Genomic DNA, 20,851 nt, shown 5'->3' on the forward strand with positions numbered 1-20,851 from the left:
CATGCAGTGGCGGTCTTTTTAGATGCCACCAAGGCATTTGATTCCCTAGAGTGGGACTACCTGGCTAGCGTTCTCAGGTGCATGGCATGATTGCCCCCTAACCAGGTGTGAAGATGAAGTCAAATACCTGGGAATCGTAGTGACTAGAGACAGGGAAGAACTAATGAGATCAAACTATGGCAGGGTACTGGAAAAACACTCAGACATAATCACCAAAATGGTCGCCATGCCTTTGTCATTGGCAGGGAGAGCATCATTGATAAAAAATGGTAATCCTCCCCAAGCTCCTTGATGTCTTTATCAACATTCCGTATACGCCCAGTAAACAATTTTTTAAAGAACTTAAATCTCAACTTATTTGGCTTATCAGGAGAGAAAAACAACCTGGATCAAAATGGCAGACCATGACTAAACCGTTTGCTCCCGGGGACTTTGAAATTCTGACATGGAATTATATTATCGGTAATCCCAAGCCTACTATACAATCTATTGGATACATTCCCCGCCATACATGCCTCACCTGGCAGTAGAGAATGGATACATTACACCAACTCCTTTCTCTGTCTACTTAAGCTCACTGACCAACCATAAATGCAAAGAACCCACCATTGTTGACTGTAGAAACATTGCTTGGCGCAATATAGCTCATTGTCTTGTACTCAACACACTATACTCGCCCTAACTGGAGCTGCAGGAGTGAGGGAACACATCCGTGTTGCACAGGAGGGTGGATGTCGACGGATGCTTCGGAAATTCGCGGCATTGACGGGGGGAAATCTATATAAGAACAGGAGATTTCGCACCCGGGAGGAGTCCTTCGGGGAAAAAACACCAACAGTTATGGAGCATTTTATGTATGTAAGGCTCCGACAAGATGTTAAAACTCTTACTCCAGACTTCCAGAGGAAACCGGCCATTATGGCTCTCTACATGCCCTGCTCCAGAGACCATACCGCATCACCCAAAATGATAGTCCTCATGAGGTCCCTGTGGCAAGAGAGATGGGAGAAGTAACTGGGTTCCCCCCTAAGCGAAGACCAATGGACATTCTGCTATCAACAAACAGGGCGTATATCCGCCAGCAGTAGGCTGCAGATTATACATTTTAAATACCTACATATCCTTTAATATATGCCGGATAAATTATTACGCATTCAACTAAGGGACAATGACAAATGTGATAGATGTGAAAGGTAGGGAGCGGGCTTTCTTCACCTGGCCTGGGGATGCACTGGCATTACTGGGCTGAGGTGCTCGGGGCACTGGATCAGATGACAGGGTCACATATACCTGACACACCACTCGTCACACTCCTGGGATACACGAAGCACATGGAGGCCTGTGAGAAGGTGGCTCTATATATACTGGACAATAAGGCAGTACAGTGTGTATAGAGTCCACAAACCCCAAGGGTTTAACAGAGGTTAAAGTCAGAACTGACTTTACTCTCCAAAGTGATAGCTTGCTCGAGCAGTAAGGCAGTACCAGAGGACAGTGTAAAGCATTTGTTGTACACACTCAGTCAGCAAAAGGTTTCACTCACTCTAGAACTGAACTCCAGGCCAATTGTTATTATATCCTTAGATATAGTTGTTTTATTTTTAGAACCAACAGTTACAAAAAAATATACTTTTCGAGATACGAGTACTCTAAGGAAAATACTTTGCAGAGGAGCAAGAAGTTTGTACACACAATAATCACAGGTTAGCTAATAGCAATACAGTTCTGAAACACACTCTAGCATTGAGCTCAATGGGTTTTCATAGGAAAGTACAGTTGATTACTTTATGGATTACTTTGGTAGTTCCAGGACTAGATCTTGAATTCAGTCCTGGGGTCTAAGCTGAAACCAGATTAGCAAAAACGTTTTAGTTACAGTGATGATTTTTCCTGAATATAAAGCTGTTTTAAAAGTTCACACTTAGAAACTTTTCGAGGTGATTCTCCCAATGTTATTCAATGGGAGGAAATTCAGGTTACAGGTAAAATACGATCGCGTTACGTTTGTAACCCAGCACTAGTCTCCTAGGGCCAGCACTGGGGGCCAAACTCAAAACAGGTAGGTAATTGCGTTTCAGTATGTTGTACGATTTTTAAAGAATATTTGAAGTTTTCAAAAGTAGACACTTAAAAGAAATTTCATAGAAAAGCAGACAATGGGTTCCTATGGAGAACATACAGGTTACTAGTAACCCCGCTAGGGATTACTTTTGCGGTTCAGTACAGGGTGCTCTATACCACAGGTGTGGGCATATCTGCATGAGCAGATAGGCCCCTACAATATTTAAGTACATTATTAGATATTATCAGTTCCTGGGAAGCCATACAGAGTACCTGGGCTGAGAGGTCGACAACTCGCGTCCCCCAGCACCATGATGGGTTTTCTGAACCCAGGAGTGTTTGGTACCAAATTAATCCTTTCAATAAACCCACACTGATGCCAGTGTGGGATTTATTGAAACATGTCCTCAGAGGGCACCTCAGAGGTGCCCCCTGAAAACCTACTGACCCTGGTGTGGTCACAGACTGGCATTAGGCAGCCTGCCATCACCAGACTTGTTTTGGAACCCCTGGGTCGAGAGCCCCTGCTCTCTGGGACCAGAGACAAAGCATATCCTGGGCGGAGGTGTCGCACCTTCTTCCATCCTCCCCCAGGATGGGCACAGTGCTCAAGAGGGAAACTTCAAAGACCTGCCTCCTTTGTAATGCATCCCCCTGCCCCTGCTGCTAGCAGCAGAGGGCAGCCCCTGGTTTTCACCCCCACTTTTGGCGGAAAAACCTTAATGAAAACCTAGGAAGCATAGGAGGTGTGCCCACCGCTGCCAACTGCCCCTCTAAGGTGGGGGATGCGAGGGGAAGCCCATCTTTCAGTCTTGAAGCTGAGGAGACCCCTCCATTCAGGGCTAGGACTATGCCCCCTCCCACAGGAGGGTGGCATAATTTAGGTTGTAGCCCCCCTCCACCCCCCCCAGGTAAGGTGCCCAATGAACCTACCTGTCACTAACTTAAAATGCTCATACATTTAGTATTTAGGTGGCTCCCCCAGACCTGAAAACTAGTTCCTGCTGACCTTAAAAGAAGGATTAAGAAGACACCGTCCAGGGAGGCCTGAAGATGGCTACTGACTTGGCCCCAGCCCTACCGGCCTGTCTCCAGCTCCAAAGACCCTGCAAAAGAAGACAACACCTGTCCTGCAGCCAGTGACTTCCAGAACCCAAGGAAGACTGCCTCATCATTGATAAAGACTAGAACTCCTGAGGACAGCCTATCTGTCCCCCAAAAAATATACTAAAAAGAACTCCGTTGCCCTCCGGGACGGTGAGCCCTGCCCACTCAGCACTCTATGCTTCTGGCCCATGTCCAGGTGGCCATCTGATCTAGAATAGATTCCCCACCGATCCTGACCTTAAGTCAGCGTTGGCTGACAACTCCTGGACTCCATAACGATGCCTGCAACTCTGGTGAGAAGAACCTGATGTAAAAGGACAGCCCTGCACCCGAAGCCTGTGAGCCTTGGTGAGCTAAACGGACTGTGTTCCCATGACCCTCAACACCTCAACTTACCTCTGCTTTTGCTGGCTTTCTCTGTGCAGCCTCTTGTTTGACACCTGCAGCCTGTTAGTCAAACCAAGATTCCTCTTTGAAAAGTGTTGGGCACCCAACGCTGTTTTTGCACCCTGCACCCAGCCGCATCTGTGCCGCTGATGGTATATGTTTGGTGCTGCCTTGTGGCCCCCCTGTGCTTGCTGTAACCCCCCCCAAGGATGTCCCCTGCAACTGAATTACCTACCTTCATGCATTGTGGCTCTAAGCACCCCCAGTCTCCATTGAATCTGCGAATTTGACCTCTGCAACCGGCCTCCCCTGTGCCGCTGGTGATGCACACTTTTTGTTTACCTGAACCTTGCCCTCTTCTGATCTAAAACCCCAAAGACTGAAACTGTAAGTTGGGAATTTACATTTTATTATTTTCCTCACAAAGTATATCATTGCACTGTTTTAATATTGTACTGTGTCGACTGTTCTTACCTTCTTGCGAAGATCTTGGTCTTTAAAATAAAACTCGATAACCGCTTACTTTTCAAAAATTGGCGTGGATCTCCTTTTTGAGTTGTGTGTCAGTTAATCTTCAGTGTATGTGCAATAAACGTATTACACTCCTCTGTGCTTGGCCTTAGGCTGCTAGCCCACACTACCACAAAAGGAGAACTTTGGGTTTACATTGAGCCCTGTACACTTCTGGGGGAATCTCTGAACTCTGTGCAATGTCTAACCACTTAGTTGTATACCATACACAGAGCCAGCTTCCTATAGAATGTCTGCTGCCACGAAAGAGTTAGTTCATTAAAATTAATAAATCTACATTGTTTCCGATAGAAATGTTTACTCACTGAATTTAAGCGTTTTTGATAAGTACCTTTCTTTTCCCCTGTTTTTGGGATCCCACGGTGTTTGGTTGTTTCAGCTCTGCTGTTATGCTGACATCTTGCGTTTGTTTCTGTTTTTGTCATCACACTAAACTTGTATTATACTACTCTATGCAACACCCTTGGTCCCCATTATTTTCCACAGTCTGTGCTTGTAATTCCATGGTTCTTGCATATCAGTTTTTCCTTAAGACACGTGAAACCTATCTCTGTGTCTGTATCCCACAGGGCTTATTGACAGTGGATGTTCTCATCTTCCTCGTGTGTGTGTGTTTGTATGTGTAACCCTGTTTGTTCTGTATTCCACAGTTCTGCCATACAGTATGTGATTCTCACATATATGAAGCACCTGGGGGTAAAGGTGAAAGAGCCACGGAACCTGGAGCAGAAACGTGGTCGAATTGGTTTCCTCCCCAAGATCAAGGTAAGGGCATTTGAGCATCATTCTCATGCCATATCCCTTCCCTTTGATATTACTTCTCTTTCCAAGCCCCTCACCCTTCAATAGTAAGCAGCAATTTTCCCCTACTCTTAATTAACACTTAACTGGCTCAGTAACCGTCGTATTTCTGTAACTTTCTGCTGATACCTTTCTCAAGTGTACTCTAGCATTTCAACAAAACTAAGCCAAATCAAGTAGGTCTACACAGTGGCTGGACAGGTTATTGTTTTTTAATCAATCGTAATTCATTTGTGATAATAGGAGCTAAGCCACATAACTTCTTTTTTGACTTAGTAGTTTATATAATGCTGTAACCCTCTTTATATTCCTTTCCAAGTGCATGAGCTGTGTTATGGAAATTAGATCAAATGTCAGACACTACTGAAAGCAAATTCTATTTAGGATATATAACAATGTGGATATCAGTAGTGATATAGACGTTAGTATATCTATCGCTATAGATCTCGAAACTGTTATTAATAATTAAACAGTATGATAGTTATATATATTAAAAGAATAACAGTTGAAGTTATGTTATTATAGTTAAGTATTGGAATCAGACATGAGCTAAGCTTAAACCCCCAAACCACTATGCAAGAAAGTGTCTCATTTGACATGGTTAGCCCCTGCCTGGTTTTGATTTGGTTTTGATTGTAGTGCACAGGATCCCTGACAACCAGGTCACCTGTGCCAGTGCTTCTTTCCTAAAACTAAACCCACAATTGGCCCTTCAGGCCCGCTGTAAGTCCCTAGCAAATGGTATTTAGGTCATTGGTACTGAAGAGGGTCCCCTAGGGACCCCTCCCCTAGGCCCTGCAGACTGCCACTGAAGCATGCATGACAAAGTCGACGTGGCACACTGCCTGTGTGCCATGCAAGCTAGCACTGCCTAGGATATAGATAAGTCACCCTCTAGCAGGCCTTACAGCCCTAAGGCAGGGTGTACTATATCACAGGTGTAGGCATAACTGCTTGAGCAGATATGCCCCTACAATATTAGGGTCTATTCCTTAATATTGAAGTGCCAGGGAAGCCATAGAGAGTACATGGGCTGGAAACTCGACAACTCTAGATCCCCAACACCATGGTGGCTTCACTGAGCACAGGATAGTTTGGTACCAAACTACTCCTCCCAATAAACCCACACTAATGCCAGTCTTGGATTTATTGAACCATATACCTAGAGGGCACCACAGAGGTGCACCCTGAAAACCTACTGACCCTGGTGTGGTCAATGACTAGATTTAGGCAGCCTGCCAAACACACACGTTTCTGGATCTCTGAGTGAAGAGCCTCTGCTCTTTGGGACCAGAAACAATGCACAACCTGGGCAGAGCTGTAACACCTCCTCCCCCAGGATGGGCCCAGTGCTCGAAGGGGAAGCTTGAAAGGCCTGCCGCCTTTGTAATGCGATCCCCCAGCCTCTGCTGCTAGCCCACCTTTGCCAACTCCACCCCTCAGGTGGAGGAGGCAAAGTTAAGCACACTTTTCCATCGCCTTCATCTTTATGATGAGGGGACTCCTCCATTCTGGGCTAGGTCTTTGACCTCTCCCACAGGAGGGTGGCATAATTGAGGGTGTAGTCACTCCAGGTAAGGTGCCCATTGGCATTATTCGGGAAACTCATTGACGATACACTTCAAGAAATAAAAAAGGACACAATGACTGCCAGGTCCTTGGGGACCCTTCAATACCGCAAGTCTCCTTTTAAGGGATCCAGAGGCAGAGGTAGTACCTATAGGGGATCCTTCCAACAGCAGCGCTATTCCTCCACGGGCTCCGGTTCCCAGCAATACCGTCAGCCTTATCAACAGCGGCAGGGCCAGTCTACAAACTACTCCAGGCCTTACAATAAGGGGAAACAGGCTGGACGAGGACGAGACTCGTCAAAGCGCCAATAGCGGCCTCCTGGCTCTTCCTACTGGACCCTCCTTCAAGAGATCATCAGTTGGAGGCAGGGTCACCAAATACCTTCAAAACTGGTCCAGGATAACACCGTTGGGTGCTCAACATCATTCGGAAAGGGCATACTTTGGAATTCACGCAAGTCCCTCCACCCAAGCCCCCGGCAGCCATTCCGTCGAAACACCAGCGCCTCCTGCGGCTCGAGGTCCAACAGATGCTCTGGAAGGGAGCGGTAGAGCCGGTTCCCTCAAACCAAAAGGGACAAGGATTCTATTCCAGGTTCTTCCTGGTGAGAAAGATGCTAGAGAAATGGCGCTCCATTTTAGACTTCAGGGAGCTAAACACCTATCTCATCTCCCTGTCCTTCCGGATGGTCTCTCTCCAGGACATCTTGAAGCTCATCAATCCGGGGGATTTCATGGCCACGCTCGATCTTGAGGATGCGTATTTCCACGTTCCGATTCACCCAGCACACAGAAGGTTTTCAGTTCATGGTTTTACCCTTTGGACTCCGCTCATCCCCGTGAATTTTTACAAAGGTGCTAGCGCCAGTAGCAGCTTTCCTGCGACGGTACCATTTTCAAGTCTTCCCCTACCTGGACGACTGGTTGCTGAAAGCTCCGTCCAGGGAGGCAGCGCTGGAGGCTGTTCAAGCTTGTACGAATTTGTTTCAGAATTTGGGCCTCACTCTGAACAACGAGAAGTCCTCTCTGGTCCCGTCCAAAAAGGCTCGCTTCCTGGGGGCCCTCTTGGATTCAAAGCTCTCAAGAGCCTTCCCTACTCTGGAAAGGAGGGAAAAATTACAGACCTTGGCTCGGGACTTACGGGCAAGAAGGTGTTTTTCCGTACGACGCTACAAATCTCTACTGGGGATGATTTCATTGTGTATTCCCCTGATTCCCCATTGCAGACTAAGAATGCGTCCTCTGCAGGAGGAACTAGACAACCAGTGGCAACAGGTCCACGGTTCATTCAAGGACATGGTGACGGTCACTCCAAGGATGAAAGAAGCAACCATATGGTGGACAGATCTAAACAACTTGTCCCAAGGTCTATCCTTCGTAAGCGACCCGTCCCCACATGTAATGACAACGGACGCGTCATTGGAGGGTTGGGGAGCAGTGATGCAAGGCCTGTACGTCAGCGGTCATTGGTCGCCTCAGGAGAAATGTCTCCACATCAACCTTTTAGAGCTACGGGCGATAAGACTGGCTCTGCAAGCTTTTCTTCCTCGCCTGGAAGGTACGCAAGTGCTGATCAGGACGGACAACACCACGGCCATGCACTATGTGAACAAGGAAGGAGGAACCAGATCTCGTCCATTGTCGCAAGAAGCTCAACAGATCTGGGAATGGGCGATCCTTCAGAGAAATCGCTGAAGGCAGAACACTTACCAGGGGTCCTAAACGACAAACGCCGACAGACTGAGCAGGTCATCCTCAGTCAGAGAGTTTTGGAAGAGGTCTTCAGCCAGTGGGGCAGACCGGAGATCGATCTTTTTGCCACTCCGACCAACAAGAAATGCCGGTCTTATGCAAGCAGGCTTCACCATAGAGGTTCTCTGGGGAGTGCGCTTTCGATAGCATGGTCGAGGACATTTGTCTACGCCTTTCCTCTCATGCCTCTGATCCCACGGCTTATCAGGTGGAGCCGTGCAGGATGATCCTGATAGTCCCAGCTTGGCCTAGGCAGTTCTGGTACACGGAGCTCCATCTGTTGTCGATAGCTCCTCCTCTTCCTTTGAGGGTTCTGCCTGATCTTCTCACAATGTCCGACGGACAAGTTTGGCATCCAGATCCACAGTCGTTACACCTGACTGCATGGCTCCTGAGCAGCAAGAGTTTATGAACCTACCCTTATCAAGAGAGATTAAGGAAGTTCTGTCCCAGGCAAGGGCTCCTTCGACGAACAGGACTTACCGTCTTAAGTGGAAAAGATTTTGTTGCTGGTGTAGGAAATAAAGCATTGATCCTTTCACTTCCAAGCCTCATCAGATCCTACCTTATCTGCTGTCCTTGGCTAAGTCGGGACTAGCCCATTCATTTATTAAGGTCCATTTGGCTGCATTATCAAGGTTCACAAGGACAGGGTCTGGTCCTTCCTTGTGGTCTTCCAGAATTATCAAGCAATTTCTTAAGGGCTTGTTCAGAGTCCATCCACCAGTGAGACCGCCCCCTCCTACATGGCATCTAAATCTAGTCTTTTCTCAACTCATGAAGGGCCCATTTGAACCAATCCATTGTTCTGACATGAAATACCTTTCGTGGAAATTGGCTCTCCTCCTCGCTCTCATGTCGGCTAGGCGTGTTGGAGAATTGCAGGCTTTGACCATCCAAGAACCTTTCCTTCAATTCAAGAGAAACACTGTAATCATTTTTTTTTAAAATATGTTTTTATTGCAAATTCAGAAGCAAAACATTGAAATAGTTCAACCTTCCCGCCCCTGATCATCATAAAGCACATTTCCGTCATAAAATTGCACACAGCCTTACAGCCCACATCCCGGAGGCTGGGCGGCGTACCTGTACGAACCATTGATGATGTCAAGGAAGCCACCTCATAGAGATGTCCGGTCAACAACATAATTTAGCATCTGCTTTTCTATAACACCCAAACCCCTCCCTCATGCCCTCAGCCGAATATAGCAATTCACCAGCGGTGACTGATGTCATTCTCAGCAGATCCCGCACCATCCAGCCACATTTCCGAATCCCCCGGTGGTAGTTCTCCCAAATTTCTATTGTGGACCAATCTATGTGTCAACCGGAGCTCCATACCCCGAATGTCCTTTCCTTCGCCTATAGCCAAGGCGCTCTACTGCTGGCATCCCTCCTAGTTTTATATCGACCCGCTATTACCCTCCCTATTCCCCCCCCTAAACTGCTGGTGATGTGGGCAATAACTATAGGTTCTGACTCAAAACTTCGCTACCTGAGGGGTCTATACATACGCTTCTTCATGTCCCATGGAACCCCCTACTCCAATCATCCCTTAGTCTTCATCCTGTGTCAAATAGTCCTTCAGAGCCTGTACTATTGCCTCCCAGGCCCTCGCCATCTCGAAGCCCTTCACATTTGCTGACCTAGCAGCTTGCCGCAGCCTAACCACGCTCTCACACCTGGACCATTTCTGCAGCTCATTCATCCATCTCCTGACTGACGGGCCTTCCTTAGATTTCCAGTGCCAGGTGATCTCTCTCTGGGCCAGTATAAGGCAGAGGTCAATGAACTTACTTGTGATTTTTGTCTTGGCCGTGTGAGGGAACCAAAGCAGTAGACATGCCGCCATGTCATATTCCACTTGACGATCAGTAACTGCATTGAGAAGCTCCCCTACCTCCGTCCAATACGTCCCCAGTTTCGGGCAGCCCCATAGCATATGGTCCAGCGCCACCTCAGGTGCCAAACATCTCGGGCATGCTGCTTCCTGTACCCGGAAGTACCTTATCTTTCCCGGGGTCAGATAGGCCCTGTGTAGTACAAAGAAATGCACTTGCTGAAAGAGAGCATTTCTGCATCCCTTCCATGTCCTCAACAGAATGTGTCCCCAAACCGTGTCCGGTATGGGTTTGCCTATACTCTCCTCCCATGTCTCTTTCAGAGCTGTAAGCGGTTCTAGTCCCTCATGCAGCATTCTAGAGTGGAGGCATGTAACCGCCTTAATTGTACCCGCAGCCATCACTACATATTGACAGGCCATAGTCGTGCTGGGTTCTGCCAACCCCCCTCTCCAGTGTTTCTGCATTGCTGCGACCACCGCTGCATGTAACCGGTAACTCCCATCCGGGAGGCAAATTGGTCTTGCAGTGCTCTAAAGGGAACCAGCACCCCATCAATATACAAGTCTCCCACCATCTGCAGGCCCAGATCCTCCCATTCCAATAGCAGAGACCAGTCTCCTCCATGTGGCAGCGCTGTCAGCATCCCCAGAGGAATCTCCGGCGCATATTGGCGCGCCGCCTTAGCTCTCTTCAAGCTCCTGTGCCAACACTGCCGCAGGGTCCTCTCCTCCATGGTCAAGTCTCTCAACTCTAATTTCTGTTGCATAATTATATATGATAGGCTATGTCTTTGGATGCCTTTCCCCCTTTCTTGGTCTGGTCCTCTAAATTCTCTAGCAATGTTTTGGGTTAGTATCTGTAACTGTGCCGCTAGGTAGTACAATGCAAAATCGGGAACTGCCCCCCCCCCCCCCCCCTCAAGTTTGGGTCTCATCAGTGTGTTCAGTGCCACCCTACGCCTCCCGTGACCCCAAAGAAAATCAATAACCATCGTTCTCAATTCTCTAAAGATCCGCTGAGGAACCCACACAGGCAATGTGCGAAAGTAGTAGAGCAACCTGGGCAAAGCCACCATCTTCAGCAGTGCCACCCGGCCCTGCACCGATAGAGGTAGGGAGGCCCAAAAAGTCATGCACCCCCTCAGAGCCCTAATACAGCGTCCTATATTCCCTTCCAGCATATCTATAGCGTCGTGGTATATGCGGACCCCTAAATAGGTAAAGCAAGTCCCTTCCCAAGCAACATCTACTGTTAGAGGAGGATAAGGCATATCCGTTCGCAGCAGAAAAACACATGTCTTGTTCCAATTTACCTTAAGGCCCGACAGTCTCCCAAAACTCGAAAGCATTGCCACTGCTCCTTCCAGTGCCTCTTCTGTATCTTCCAGGTACAGCAACAGATCGTCCGCGTACAATGATATGTGATGAAACTCCCCACCATTTCCAATCCCATTGTACAGTGCCCCTGCTCGTGCCTGGGCCGCCAGCGGCTCCATCGCTAACGCAAATAACAGAGGAGATAGCGAGCATCCCTGCCTCGTCCCCCTACACACCGGGTAATCGGAGGATATAACAGGCCCCAGTCTCACCCTAGCTGTCGCGGAAGAGTAGAGAACTCTCGTCCAGCGCCCAAATCTTTCACCTAGGCCAAACTTCTCTAGTACTTTATCAAGGTACTCCCATTCTAGGCTATTGAAAGCTTTCTCGATATTAACCGACAGCACTGCTGGCTTTTGATCTGATTCCAAGTGACTTTCCATTATTCGGATTAAACGGCGGATGTTTATTGAGGTATTCCTAGTAGGAATGAACCCGGCTTGGTCCGTATGAATTAGCGTGGTCATGTGCGGCAATAGTCTAGTGGCCAAAATGCGACTTAGAATCTTGTAGTCCACCGTCAACATGGACAGCGGCCTATATGACGTAACGTCGGTAGCTTCCCTACCAGGTTTCAGCAACGGGACCATCAGCGCTTCCCTCATCGATCGAGGTAGACGCCCCAGTTCCAAGGCTTCCGAGTATACCTCTAGCAGCCTGGGTGCCAAAACATCTATATATTTTGCATAGAATTCGATCTGCAAGCCATCCACCCCGGCATCTTGTTCCTAGCCATCTGCTTGATGGCCACTCTAATCTCCGACACCGTGATGCCACCGCCCAATTCCTTCGCAGTATCCTCATCTAGCACCAGGAGTTGAACACTCGCCAGGTAATTCTCAATGTCAGATGCTTCAACTTCTAGCTGACTTTCGTATAACGTCGAGTAGTACGTCAAGAAGCGCGACAAGACTGCGGCCTGCGAATAGACCACCTTTCCCGTCTCCACCTTTATACTCATGACTGGGCACCCTCTAGGTTCTGGATTAGCAAGTTTAGCCAGCAACGTACCCACCTTGTCACTTTCTGCATGCACCCTGGTTACATACAACTTATAATCATAGCACCGCAATCGTTCCGTTTCTGTCGCAACCAGTTCCTTTGCTTCCTGCAGCCGGGCCTGTAATTCCGGTCGCTCAGGTCTGTGCTGTTCTAGATCCCTCAACACACTCTCCGCTTTCCCCAAATCAGCCAGGACTGTCGTTCTTTCATTCGAAAACCTACCAATGCAGAGGCCCCTCACCACCACCTTCATAGCATCCCATTCCACTGACCTAGTAGTAGCTGTGTCCCCATTCTCGCCAAAATAACGCTCAATACCCTGACGGACCGTATCACTGAACACCAGGTCCTCCACAGTATCAGGCCACAACCTCCATGTGGGAACCGCTGATCTCACTCGCTGCCACTGAACAGTTATCAACAAGGGATTATGATCTGAGATGGTTCTAGCCAAGTATTCTGTGTGTGTTATCGTGGCTGCCAAAGGTCCACTACATAATACAGAGTCGTCCGGACATGTAAAGCATGTATTGCCGAGAAGAAGGAATAGTCCCTAAGATCAGGATGTTGCTCCCGCCATACATCAATAAGGCCCCACCTCTCTTGCCAATCCTTCCTATGTGTTGCCAGTCTGCGTACTGGGGAGTCGGCCAACGGTGGGTGTGATCTATCCATCAATACGTCTGTAATGGAGTTAAAGTCGCCTCCCAATATGATAGGACCCGCTAAAAAGTGAGCCAACGAACCCGTTAGTTTATCAAAAAAGCGAGCCTGATCCGCATTGGGAGCGTATACACTGCATAAAACCACGTCACGGCCATACAGCCTTCCCTCCACTGCTACAAATCGACCTTCAGGGTCCACCAGATGGTTCGTGGCCTGAAAAGGAACCCCCACTCTCACCCATATCAACGCTCCCCTGGCAAACGCCGAGTAGGACGTGCCAAACACCTGGCCATGCCACCTCCTCTGCAGTGCAGTACATTCCTGCTTGGTTAAGTGAGTCTCTTGCAACAGCGCTATTTGAATACCACGCCTCACCAGATATGCGTGCACCTTGTAGCGCCTTGACATAGTTCGAAGTCCACGGACGTTCCATGTAAGACATTTCAAGTTAGGTAACTCCCCCATTGCAGCCGTCCCTCAACCACCCCAACAGTATCTCTCGATCGCCCACATCGTTGCAGCAAGCCCCCCACTCAAAACTCCCCTGAAAACTCCCACAACCCCCCTCCCAAGACCAGGACCCAATAACGCATCATCAGCCTCCATCCAAACTTGTAACATAACACACATTCTACTATTCTGTAGTCGTCACTACAGAGGGCCTTAAGGGCAATAGGAGGGTGACTCGGGGCCAACCGGGGGCAGGCCAGGCCCTCACCCCGAGCCCAAGATCCCATGTGATGGTCCGCCACAGTACCTGCTGCTCTGCAGACCACCAGGGTCGGCAATCCCATCAGAGCTGGTTATCGTGGTCCATGCTCGAAATTGTCACTCATTAAAGATCTCATCTGCTGTTTGGGGGGTGATTGATGGCCCCCCAGCACTGTCCACGTCCGAGAGGTCTCCCCCAGATATTCCTCCTCCATCTTCAGACTCTGAGCCCACCGATTGCCCCTCCTGTTGTGAGCCCGTTATGACATCCGTCGCCGCCAGAGCCCCTTTTTTGTCCGCTGCCATTTGATCACCATGCATCGCTCTCTTGAGTTTGTTTCGCTTGCGAATGCGTTGTGATTTTCGCACCTGGATAGGTTTCGGTCTCTGTCCCCCTACCTCTACGGTCCGTGCCAGCCCTATACGACTCAAGCCATGTCCATGCTTCGTCGGGGGTTTGAAAGAAATGGGTCGATCCGTCCATGATCACTCGCAACTTAGCTGGGAAGAGCAATGAATACTGTATACCCTCATCTCTCAGTTCTTTTTTCACAGCCAGATAAGATGCCCTACACTTTTGGACCTCCTGCGTATAGTCCGGATAGACCGTGACCAAACTGTTATCCACCTGGAAAGGACCCGTCGAACGCGCTCTCTGTATCAGCAGATCTCTGTCCTTGAAATGCAGTACCTTGACCACCACTGGTCGGGGTGGGCGGCTCGGCAAAGGCGGGCGGGCCGGGACCCTATGCGCTCGTTCCAAGGAAAAGAAAGGGGATAGTCCCTCCGGGGCCACAACCGTTTTAAACCAATTCCCCATATAAGCTACTGCGTCATCCCCTTCAGCTTTTTCCGGCAGGCCTACTACTCGTTCGTTGTTCCTCCTATTGCGGCTTTCGGAATCTTCTGCCCTCTTTTCCAATGTCGCCAAGCGATCAAATATATCATTTAGCTTATGTTCCGCCGTCACCACCGCCGGCTTGAGTTCCTGAAGCAGTAGCTCATTTTCTTTCACTCTGTCTGCTAGCTTAGCGTGATCTGCCCTCAAGAGACCCAGTCCCGTGGCGACCTGCGCTATATCTTGATGTAGAGACTCCTTAGTCGCTGTTATTGCTTCCAGTATCCCATCCAATCTTTTGTTCAGTCTTTGCTCCTGCGCGGAATCTTCCAGGTCGATTTGAGCCCTACAGTCTGTCTCCGGCCCTTTCGCCTGGTCCTGCTCTGTTTCACTTTCAGTTCTCAACTATTCGTGGCCATCTTGATCCCCAAAATCACCGTTTCTGTTTCACTTTCAAATAATTCCCCGGTCCTTATTTCAATTACCAGAGCTGTATTTCTCTAAGTATTTTCTTCCCCCCGCGTCGGTCTCGTCCACTTCCCGAACTCGCGGATGCCACTTCAAGGGATTAAATCGTCCACCATTAACCTCCTCTCCCTCCGCTCCACTGTCGAAAGGGCGATCACCTTTGTGGCAGGCCTTATCCCTTTCTTAACATGCAGCCCTTCGCTTCCGCTGCGGTCTCTCTGCAATATCTACCGTTGAGAGTCAGTAGTAGGTTTGAGGCGCATTTAGTTCGGGGGCTCCTCATCCGCGTCCAAAATGGCTTTTCACCATCAGTCGCGTCCTCTTCCGGTGCGTGCAACGATCACCCCCAGATAGTTCTTCACCTCCCTTCAGCAGGGAGTCAGCGGCCCACAAGCCGTCTCCTTTTTTAATCTGGTTTCGCCCCTTCTGCGGGCTCTCTGTGCCCCCCAGATGTAATATTCGAGTAGGTCCCAGTATAGTATCACCGTAGTAGCTATGTAATTGCGGGAATGCCGGTGATGCGTTTGAGTACCAGCAAGTAATTGATCGTCGTCGCCCAGGGTGCTGCTTCGTATGATCCCGGGGTGCACCCCCTCCACTCCGGCCGATCTCAATGCAACTGCCCTCGGTCCGATCGTGCCGCGCCAAAGTGCCGCCTCTGATCGTCGATCTCGTTATCAGGCGTCGGCCCGTGCCACTGCGTTCATCGGGGTGAGCCTGTCAACGACTCCTCTTCATACAGCTTAGCAGTTACTCCCGTGATCCATTGCCCTGCTCAGGGGGCGAAGTTTTATCGGGGCCTCGGTGCAGTGCTACCGACCATCTATGAGTCCGGATTGGGGCTCCAGTCGTTTCCAATGCCGTGTACTCCCTAGGATGGTGCTCTTCTTCACAACCCCTCTTCATCCGTCCGTGGTCAGGCTCTCCTCAACAGCAGCCGTATTATCTAAATCTCAACCTTAATATCCTTTAGGTTACTTGTACTGAGCAGTAAGGAAGGGATCCCCCCAAAACCACGCTAAGGCTCATGAGGTCTCCTAAACCTGAACTATAAGTAAGCCAGCATTTACAAACTCCTCCCTCACCTCCTAATACCAGACCTGGGAGAATGTAATTTACAATGTAGTGTTGTGTCTGTGTACATTGTGTGTCTCTTTTTCATGTATTCCTATGTCTTTTTTACAGGGTCTTTGAACCTTATTTTTGGTTATTTTTTCACCCTTATATATTTGGATGGCATTGTTCTCTCCACAGCTCCTGGACATCCGACTGTGATGTTTATTATGTCTTTTTATTTCACAGGTTCTCTTCAACGCCAACTGGGCGCAACTGAGCATATTTATTAAAACATTGATAGGTACATTTCACCTTATCTTTTTTTGTAGAATACACTTTAACATCTCATGTGAGTAAGGGGAGGATAATGTGCATATCCTTGTCCGGAAGGAGTCCTTGAATCCGAAACATGTTGACACCCTTTGGTTGATATACCCTAATACGTATATAATCAACCCCACCCTGCATCTTTTTAATAATACCAGCCGAGGACTTAATAAATTTATTTTTTTCCTACGAGCCAGGTATTTTTTAACTCCATTTCTTTCACCTCACCTCACTTACTCACTCCTTAAAACCACACACCCTCACATAGTTCACTACCGAGTGCTCCTACGTATCCGCAAGTCGTAGCACGCCGCATCCCGTAGAGGGGTGCGAAGGCCCCGATGATGAAGCATGACACCAAGGGGCCTGTTGGTGTGTGAGGGGCATTTTAACAACACTGTGTGATCCCCATCATCTTAGGGACCACGACCACTTCTCTGAGTGGATTCTTTTTTGTTTAAGCATCCACCTCGATGCCCAGCTCTGAAAACAAACCATGCTCGGTATAAAAAAACAAAAGGAAACGTGGGGGAAACTGTTGATCCAGCGTCACTATAGAAATTCTGTCAAACATGCGTCACCATTCACTACCTAATACTCACCATACTAATCAATACCAAGGCCCATACAACTTATGACAGAATATCATGAAGCTGAATCATGTGGCCTAATTATTCACACTATGAAACTCATATGTACATTATTTACAACTGCAGTATAATATCTATATTCATAGATAGACAAGGAAACATTTAATTAGACCACTGAGGCCAATGAGATCAGCTAATGGTAACGACTAAATAATCAAGGCCAGCTTGACATTTTAAGTCTTTTATTTTTAAAAGTTTAAAAGTTTCAAAATCTTTATTAGCTCAATTATTAATTGCAAACATTTTAATTAAATCAGTTTTATTCATTAGATCATTGGCTCAAAAGGTCCGGCACTCTAAGATTGCACAGAATTAATGAATTAAAATAAACATCAACCCTAAATCCCTATGTTAAGCTTTCTGACCTGAAAAAGAATAATCGTTTATTAAGCATTCAAAGTTCTTACGCGTCCAAAGGAAAAACGGACAGCACTTCGCCCTCAGGAAACAGTCAGCCCCGCTCCCTTCAATAGGCCAAGTTTTTATACCTATTCTTGCTCACTAATCTAACTAAAAAAATGATATTAAGTAAAAAGCAGCAACCTAATTGGTTGTCATCCATAAGACCACCGAGAGGCCAACGCATCAGTTCTAGTGACATCATTATGTCATTGTCCATTGACACGAAGCAACACTGGCTTCCCAAAGTTGCAACATTAAACTAAATGTTCATAGTTATTTCCTCCACGATTTGAGCCAAGCTGCCTCTACACGCTTCCTTGGCCTTGACGCTTTTGCTTTTGGAGCTTGATGCACACATCATCCATTGTTTGAGCTTCTGCACGTTTCCGTGGAAGTTTTTCATTAAAAGCACCATCACTGCCGTGCTCAGCTCCTTTTAGTCAGGCCAACCAACTTTCATTAGAACTAGGCCTCAAGCCTTTCACTCGAGCTAGTATTTAAACAAACACAAAAAGATGATTAATTCAAGTAAAATAAACCCATCTGTTACCCACCCTTCATTGCTAATATTTAACCCATTAATATATGTCACCTAGCAGAAGCAAACAAATAAAGCAGCACATTTAATATCTACTATTCTTCTTAAAGTCCAGCTGGATTCTTTATATATCTGAAAGAGTAAAAAGATAGACGAACAGAACATGGATAAACAGTCACAACATAGACTTACATATAAGCACACATAATAGAAGCACATGCCATAAAATGATCAGCCGCATTAATGATGACAGACAATAGGACGAACAAGACAATATTAATTATGTGTTACAAAACAAACTCGCAAATGCAACATGAGCACATAAATGTTAGTCCCGCGTGTTTGTGAATGCAATTTTACTCTAGGTTGATTTAATAATACAAATCATGCAACAATTCATTAATAAATTAGTTCATGCTACAGAGAATTAACTTCACGAGCTAGAATAAAATGTATTCTGAAACTCGCTCGTCAACTCCCTCATCTGGTGATTTAAAAATCACCAAATACCCAAAATTTAGAAAATTTTGAACCCAATTTAGAGTTGTCACACTTTGAATTCTTTCAATATTAGTCTCCCTAAACCCCTGTTTCTGCTGTCTGGTCAGCACTTTCAAACTGAGCCCTTCGCATCTCTTCTAACTCTTATTCCTTCTCCTGTTTCTTTCTGAGTTTGTAAATCCTCCTCTTTTCTCTCTGATGCTTCTTCCTCTTGTGAATCATGCAACTAATTTTTAGCAGCAATATCACTATAATGATGACAATTACTGGATAGAGCACTTTGCCAATGATGGAGCCACCAATTTCTGAAAACCATTCTTTTATTGCCTCCATTCTTTTGCCTATTCGTTCAGTGAAACTTTCTTCCTCCAGGGGTTCTATTTCCTCTTGAAACTCTGTAATATTCTTAATAAGCGACTTTATATTCCGACTCTTGTCAGGAATATAAGTACAACAATGCTGGACATGTAAGACCCCACAGACTCCTCCCTCTTTTGCAAGTAGAATGTCTAATGCAAGACGATTCTGCATAACCATGCTTTTAGTAGCAACAAGTTCTGTATTGACTAATTGAAAACCACTTGCAGTATCTGTTGACAATCTATCTACAATTGTAGAAACCTTTCTGATTTTGATTGAATTCATGGTAATTCCTACCATAGGAATGACAGCACCAAAGATGTCTCCCAGGACTTCTGTAAAACTTTCTCTTTTGTACCTATTCAGGTGTTCACCAAATTCAAAAGTACCCTTTTCATTTCTGTCAACATGAAAAAATTTTGTAAAAACTAATCCAAGATAACATGTCCCATACCAATGGTCTGGGAGGCTAAAATATGCCTTATTGCCACAAATAAAATAAATTCCAGGAAAAATTGGATCCTTACCACCTTTAAATCCCCATCCCCCTATGATACGATAGGTATCCTCACATTGACTAGCACCCACAAAAAAGTTATCATAAAGTGTGTTCTCTCTTCTAATGCAAATTTTACCACTAACTGGTTCATCTATATGAATAGCTGCATTTGTGTTAACACCGTTAAGCTTAGCGTCCTCCATTTGCCAGTACTTGGACTTAGCATGTTTAAGCATCTCATTTCTCTTGTAAACTGCCCTTCTCTCCTCAACCATATTCAGGAAAGTCTTTTCTTCTGCTCTCATTTTGCACGTTAAATTGTTTCTATAAGCATATTCGTAATTAAGTTTATTAGTGACTATAAAGAATTCCCTCATCTGTTTCGCAGGTCTTACTTTGTTTAAGCGATTTACAACTTTGAGATTTGCAAAAACCTCATCAACATCTGAGTAATAATACTCCAGACGACCAGTTTGATAAAACAGGCTAGCAATTACACTGCAAGTAATGCCATAAGTAAGAGGTAACATGTTATAAGTAACCCCCTCTGAGACAGAAGCAGGCAGCTTCACACAAACATAGCAATCTTTAACATTCATTACTTTAACATATTCAGACAGAAGCCTTGAAAATGAATTGCTAGAGAAATCTCCAACAGATCTATCTTGATGGATCTCTGGATTATGCTCAATTACTCTGCTAGACTTGCCAGCATGTTTCTCATGTTTAGTCTCTACCTTACTTGTTATGTTAGTCTTAAGTTTCTGTTTGTCAATACCAAAAGGGTACACTACAGCTAATATTAACCAAACTAAAATTAATAAAACCACACAAATTGAAGACATTTTGCAACATCTTCTCAAAATAGAACACCTTGAAGTATCTGAACTAGGCATATTGAAAAATGATCAAAATTGAAAAAAAAAAATTAAAATAATATAAGTTAACTAAAATGTAAATGTAAACTAAAACTAAACTATATTCCCCCCTTTAAATATTTTTTTTTTTTTTAAAGAAACCCTAAACAGCTTTTCTTCGACATTGCGTCACATGAATATGTGCTTTCCAGCTAAACACAATTTCTTCGACCTAAAGTCACCTAACACATTTTCTTCAGCCTTATACCAGGAATCAAAAATCCCTATCTAAAATTAAACAACATCAATCTTTCTCACTAGCGTCTTCCAAATCTTCTTGACTACTGCTTTCCACCTCAACAATTGGCGGAATAATTATGTAAGTCCACTCTGGGGACTTATACTTCTGATTTGGCCTTATTACTCTTTTTGTTTTGAGAGTTATTACTTCTATTTTCTTATTTTTCTCATCTTTCGTATCAGAGTCACCTCCCTGACTAGATACTTCGTTGATTTGCTCTTTTGATTTCTTCACCAATTTGAATT

At 46.2% G+C, this 20,851-nt stretch overlaps 1 protein-coding gene across 4 annotated transcripts in view; it reads left to right on the forward strand.

Annotated features, from left to right (window-relative positions):
- The window catches only part of ARHGEF12 (Rho guanine nucleotide exchange factor 12), an 888,740-nt gene that overhangs the window by 362,634 nt on the left and 505,255 nt on the right, over nucleotides 1–20,851 (forward strand). For all 4 annotated transcript variants that reach the window (XM_086956791.1, XM_086956792.1, XM_086956788.1 and 1 more), the window contains one exon: nucleotides 4,737–4,851. In XM_086956791.1, the coding sequence (XP_086812917.1) occupies nucleotides 4,737–4,851 (115 nt within the window). The remainder of the gene's footprint in view (nucleotides 1–4,736; nucleotides 4,852–20,851) is intronic.

Source organism: Lissotriton vulgaris, chromosome 2_1 (assembly GCF_964263255.1).
Source record: "Lissotriton vulgaris chromosome 2_1, aLisVul1.2, whole genome shotgun sequence".
NCBI lineage: Eukaryota > Metazoa > Chordata > Amphibia > Caudata > Salamandridae > Lissotriton > Lissotriton vulgaris.